Below are 6393 nucleotides of genomic sequence, written 5' to 3' on the forward strand. Positions count from 1 at the left end.
TACTATTCAAAAGTTTGGGGTCAGTAAATTTTTTCTTTCTTGTTTTTTTTTTATTAATACTTTTATTCAGCAAGGATGTGTTAAATGGATAAAAAGTGATAGTAAAGACTTATATTGCTAGAAAAGATTTCTATTTTTAATAAATGCTGTTCTTTTTAACTTTTTGTTAGCCTAATCAAAGAATCAAAACAGCACAATAAAAAAATATATATTAAGCAGCACAAGTTTCAACACTGATAATAAATCAGAATATTAGAATGATTTCTGAAGGATCACTCTGAAGACAGGAGTAATGATGCTGAAAATTCTGCTTTGCTTCAGGAATACATTATATTTTAAAGTATATTAAAATAGGAAACCAATATTAGAAATTGCAATAGCCTAATAGTTCACAATATTACTGTTTTTTTTCTGTATTTTTGATCAAATAAATACAGCCTTGATGAGCATAAGTGACTCCATTAAAAAACAAGGTCAATTATTTATTAGCTTTATAATATAGGCCTAACATAATATAATATAATATCAAAACAAACTGAAGCATTTAAACTGAGATCTGCAAGTTAAATATTTTCAAAGAAAAAAAACCGTGAACGTGAATTCTTCTATAGCTACCTAAACATCCCTATGAAATACAGTTTGCACAATACACCTGTGTGTGACTGTAAATGTCTCTGAGTTTTGTTACCGTTCTGTGCCCATCATCCGCTATTTCCAGCACTTAATCAAGCCACTCTTCTTTAAAACCCGAGGACGTTTTATTTCGCGTAATTGCGTTTGCGTTGGCTCTCGATTTGAGCTATTTCGTCCGCAACCACTGAAGTATCCGGTTTCTACAGCGACTCATTGGGCGCACATGCACATCATTCTCTTTCTATGAAACCTGTAAACCACATTCACCGGTTCTAACTCTATAGCGACATCAACTTTATAGCAGTTTACCCGATCATTGCAATTCTTTCGTTTTTACTAGAATACAGTCAAATGACTTTCCCAACTCATTTTTGCGTGTGCGCGGCACATTATTTCTTCTGCGCGGCCGCTCACACGTAGCTTAGAGGGAACATTGCCCTCATTTCGTTCTAAACCCGTAAAACCTCCGTTCATCTTCTGAACACAAATTAAGATATTTTTGGTGAGTTCTGAGAGCTCTCTGACCCTCCCATAGACAGCAATGTAATTACCACGATCAAGGTCCAGAAACGTAGCAAGGAGATCGGTAAAATAGCACTATAGGGTGACGCGGAGGAGACGAATTGTTGAATAAAGTCGTTATTTTTGTTTTCTTTAAATTACGGTTGAACCACTGATGTCACATGGACTATTTTACCGACCTCCTTGCTACGTTTCTGGACGTTGATCGTGTTACTTACATCGCTGTCTATGGGAGGGTCAGAGAGCTCTCAGAATTCATCAAAACATCTTAATTTGTGTTCCGAAGATGAACGGAGGTCGGTCTTACGGGTTTAGAACGACATGAGGGTGAGTAATTAATGACAGGATTGTCATTTTTGGGTGAACTAACCCTTTAATATCAGATACATGACCTATAATGGACATTAATACAAATACAAACATCAAGTCAATTGAAAACTAATTTATTTTGTGCTGTGAACTAATGAAAGAATCTCTTTTCCTCTCTCATTCTCAGATCTGTGCCAATCTGGATTCAGTAATTGTGTCCACCAAGAATTTTACTCTAGTGCTGCAGAAAGTCGTTCCTAGACCCAAAAAGCAATATGATATTGTGGAAAAAAGAGCTCTGGTACTTTCCTCTGTGTGTCTTGAGTCATAATGTGATTGTACTGTACAACTGCTTAAACATTCAAGACCCAATATGTGTGTGTGTGTGTGTATATGTTTGTTTGTGTGCAACAGGATCCATTTGGCGACCACTTGAAGGCAATGATGTTGATGATTCATGAGTTTATGCCGTCAACGGTGAGTCGCAGCCTGCGAGAGATGGGCACCCAGGAATATGAAGCTGATGTGGTGGAACTAGAAAAAGCAGGTTAATGTCACTACAACTTTGAGTCGTATATTCTCAATCTCCTGCAAAAACATGACTTGATCTGATGGTGTGTTTGTTTGTCAGGTGTAAAGAAAGAGAACAGACTGATTGCTCAGTGTGCTTTGCACCTGCGGCAATACAACGACGCTCTTCTCATTAATGACACCGTTCGCATGGTGGACGCGTTCTGGGGTCTAGACGAGTTCTACAATTCAAGGAAAACCAAATTGCTGGATGGAACAGATCTCTTTCTCCAGGGACTTTTTGATGGTGTGGATTGTTTACTGTGCTGTTGACTATTGTGATGCTCTGTGAAGGGATAGTTAACCCCTCATCATTTACTGACCGCAGTGTTGTTACAAACCTGTATGACTTATTTTCCCACACACATACAAATAATAATAACAGAGGGAGAAATTTTGCATGCTATTTTTCCATACAATGAAAGACTTTAGTTGAGGGGTTAAGTTTCAAAAAGGACAAAAATATATTGGCACCATAGCAGTTATGGGCCAATGTTACACTTTTTTGTATTTTATCAGTCAGTATTAGATATATATCTGCTAATATATTAATAAATATATTTACTTGTGCCTGTTCGTGTACCCTATTGTTAAATTTAGATTTTAGCCTTTCTGTCATCTAACACTCACTTAAAGTTAATATTTAAAAAAACAGTAATAATTTAATAACGCTGTTAATCTTTATCCAAGTTCAAAATGAATCACATTTTTATACTGTACTTTATCATTTTGTGATGTCTAAATTAACATGTCGGATTTAAAATCATAGATTTTAGTTTATTTTTTTTTATTTAGACTAAATAGTATAGAATTGTAATAGAATTTATTGGTTATAGCCAAAATTGTATTATCAGTGCAAAAAAAGCTTCATAAAAGTAGTCCACTTGATTTGTGTGTTATAAAAGTCTTGTAAAGTCATACGATTATTTTATTTTTATTTTTTTGTGGGAAACAGGCTGAAATTAAAGCCACTATTCATTGATAATTTTGCTTTCTGCTTAAATCTCAGTTTTGTTTATGCATATTTAGATTACTGTCCCTTTATTTGTGGTCTGTGTTGACAGCAAAATTTGATGGTGTTGTCTTTGTTATTAGCATTCAGCTAATAATATCTCAACCATTCACTCAAATGATGACAAATATTTCCACTCTTCTGTTTCTACTCAGAGAACCGTGTGGAGCTTAAACAGCTGGCATCGAATGCCCGCTACGAAAACCCCAAACTGGCCCGGTTGCAATGCACATTGCAGGAAGAGTTTAATGATGAAAACTCTCGCGCTATCCTCTTCTCTAAGACCCGCAGGGGCACCCATTGTCTGTTTGACTGGGTGAACTCCAACCCTGAGCTGCAGAGGGTCAACGTCAAAGCTGGCATTCTCACAGGAGCGGGTACAGGTGCAAATCACATGACCCAGGTACTTTCACACAAGAAAGCGTCTCAGATGGTTTCCCTAAAAAGCATTTGTTAGTCATGCTTACTTGAAGAAAAACATCCCATATACAGTATTTACAGGAAGAAGTTTACTTACAGTATAATTTTCTCTACTTCCTATTTATGTCTGCTTTTTTGTATTTGTTCTTAGAATGAACAAAAGGAAACCATAAAACATTTTAGAAAAGGAATCCTCAACCTCCTCATCTCCACCAGTGTAGCTGAGGAAGGACTTGATATTCCAGAATGCAACTTAGTTGTACGTTACGGGCTGTTGACCAATGAGATCGCGCAGCAGCAGGCCAGTGGGCGGGCTCGAGCTATGAACAGCGTCTACTCAGTGGTGGCCGAAGAAGGTGGGCGTGAAATACGCAGGGAACTCACCAATGAGTATCTAGAAAGTCTGACTGCAAAAGCTATTGACCAAGTGCAGCAAATGAGTCCCAGGGAGTTCAGTCGCAAGGTTTGCAATTCACGTCAAATAATAGAAAAGCTTGAAGTATTCAGATTTCAGGTTCCTAAAAAACTTCTGTCTCTTTATTCCTGTCAGATATCCGAGCTCCAACAAAACGCTGTTATGATTCGAATCCAGGCCGAGAGGAAAAAGGATGAGAGGGAGCAGCGCTATAGTCCCGGTCAGGTTCAGTTTCAATGCAGAGGATGCTTCTTGCCTGTCTGCAGTGGAGAAGATTTAAGAAAAATAGAAAATACTCACCATGTCAACATCAACCTTGAGTTTGAGTGAGTTATTCCTGAGTGCATGACAGTCAGTATCACAGACCAAATAGACATTAAATAATTCTGAAAAATATGCAGCCAAGGAGAGTGTTTAATGAAATACACTACACTACCATTCAAAAGTTGTTTTAATGATTTTGAAAGAAGTCTCTTTTGCTCACCAATTCTGTATTTATTAGATCAAATATACAGTAAAGGAAATAATATTGTGAAATATTATAATTTAAAATAACAGCTTCTATTTAAATATTTTTCAAATGTAATTTATTCCTGTGATGCAAAGCTGAATTTTCAGCATCATTACTCCAGTCTTCAGTTCAGAAATCATTCTAATACTCTGATTGTTATCAATACTGAAAACAGTTGTGCTGCTTAATATTTTTGTGGAAACTGTGATAAGTTTATTGTTTTCATGATTCATTGTTGAATAGAAAGTTCAAAAGAAAAGCATTTATTTGAAATAGTAAAGATTTTTAGAATGTTACAAAATGATTCTGTCACTTTGAAACAATCGAATGCATCCTTGCTGAACAATGTATTAAAAGTATAATTTCTTTCTTAAAAAAAAAAAAAAAGAACCTTACTGTCCCCAAACTTTTGAACAGTAGTGACATTTATGGTTTATTCTTAGAGCCACATTTTATTACTCAAGTGCAATTTGTTCGATAGCTTATGGGACAGAAAATGGCATTAGCTCAGAATAAAAACAATGAAGTCAATGATCCCTACCATGATCAAAAACAAACATGTCTGTACTGGTGTGTTTCATAGGAGGCATTATACAGCAGGTGTGCAGGTCGTTCTGGAGAAGAGCTTTGAAGATTGGGAGCCTGGACGGGTTATCAGCTGCAGGAACTGTGGAAAGGTACAGATTGTGTTAGTTTACGCATGTAGATCACATGTTGCATTATAAATGTATCCGACTAAACACAGGAAGAAATCCTTAAGAATACTGACCTACTTTTGTTCATTCCTCCGTCTCTCTCTTTCTCAGGAATGGGGAATGGAGATTAAGTTCAGGAGGGTGGTAATAGTCCCCTGCTTGAAAATAAAGAGCTTTTCCTTGAAGACTCCTGGAGGCAAATCCACTCCCAAGCAGTGGAAGGATGTTGAGTTCCAGGTGAAAGAGTTCGACTTTCTTAAGGACATGAGCAGCCGTTTCCCTGACCTAGACTTAGACGACTGACCATTTAAACTCAGGCAAAACATTGTAACAGTCACTGTGTCAGATTTTTTCAGTTTTCTGCTTGTAGGTGGTACTGCAAGGGGCCATTGATTGCTGTTAGTCGCAAACTACTTAGCATCATTTAAATATGAAATGATCCATCCTGATTATGCTGATTAGTCATCATGGTTGTTCATGGATGTTGGGGGAAGTAGATGCTTTTGTGGTTGGTTGTGAGTGTCAAAAGACAGCTGGGAACCTCCATATAATAGAGCTGTTTGTACTCAAAATATAGTTTTAAAGTGTAATGTTTACTTAGTAGTTTCTGTCATGTAAGAGTTTTGTTTTATCTGAGAAAGATGTGTGTGTGTTAAATGTTTTGACTGTATATTTATTTATGACAATTTCATTGATTTTTTTTTTTTGTGGTGTCCATCTCTGGGATCAGGACTGTGCTGCTCTTTGATTATTAGTTATTGTTGACATTACTGTGCAATATGTCTCTAAATGCACCTGAAGCTCTTAATGGCCCCCATTGAGCTCTAGTCTGCTCAGACTGTCGCTTTCAGATTGCTGGAACATTTACATATATTCATTTAACAGATGCTTTTATCCTAAGTGACTTACAAATGAGGAGAAATATGAACACGCTTCATAATCTGTGAGCCTTCATTTACAGACTGGTTACAGGTTTGTTTATAGCACTTAAAGTATGTTTCTCACAAAAAAAAAATGTGTATAACGTATGTATTTTTAAAAGTCTGACCATTTTTCATTTCTGCATTACCACATGAGAGTCTGTATATCACATCTAGAATATATAATAAAAAAAATATATATACTGTATATATATATATATATATATCTCACCCGACATGGCTGTTCAGTGAAATGAGGGTCTAAAGTGGGTGTGGCCTTTTTTGGGGGGGGGGGGCAATCCTTTCAGGAAGAAAAGCTACAATGGACACAATGGGCTTCATTTACGAAATGAACGTACGACAGAAAATTGGGCGTACGGTCATTT

At 36.6% G+C, this 6393-nt stretch overlaps 1 protein-coding gene across 1 annotated transcript in view; it reads left to right on the forward strand.

Moving 5' to 3' along the window:
- Positions 1-6188, forward strand: part of LOC107755569 (probable ATP-dependent RNA helicase DHX58) — a 9295-nt gene extending 3107 nt beyond the window's left edge. The window contains exons 5-12 of the mRNA XM_016572441.1: positions 1652-1765; positions 1879-2011; positions 2096-2281; positions 3202-3449; positions 3618-3929; positions 4017-4207; positions 4976-5069; positions 5199-6188. Of these exons, the coding sequence (XP_016427927.1) occupies positions 1652-1765; positions 1879-2011; positions 2096-2281; positions 3202-3449; positions 3618-3929; positions 4017-4207; positions 4976-5069; positions 5199-5390 (1470 nt within the window). The 3' untranslated portion in view covers positions 5391-6188. The remainder of the gene's footprint in view (positions 1-1651; positions 1766-1878; positions 2012-2095; positions 2282-3201; positions 3450-3617; positions 3930-4016; positions 4208-4975; positions 5070-5198) is intronic.
- Positions 6189-6393: the final 205 nt, after the last annotated feature.

The sequence above is a fragment of the Sinocyclocheilus rhinocerous genome, unplaced genomic scaffold (assembly GCF_001515625.1).
Source record: "Sinocyclocheilus rhinocerous isolate Xijiao unplaced genomic scaffold, SAMN03320098_v1.1 scaffold2849, whole genome shotgun sequence".
NCBI classification, from domain to species: domain Eukaryota; kingdom Metazoa; phylum Chordata; class Actinopteri; order Cypriniformes; family Cyprinidae; genus Sinocyclocheilus; species Sinocyclocheilus rhinocerous.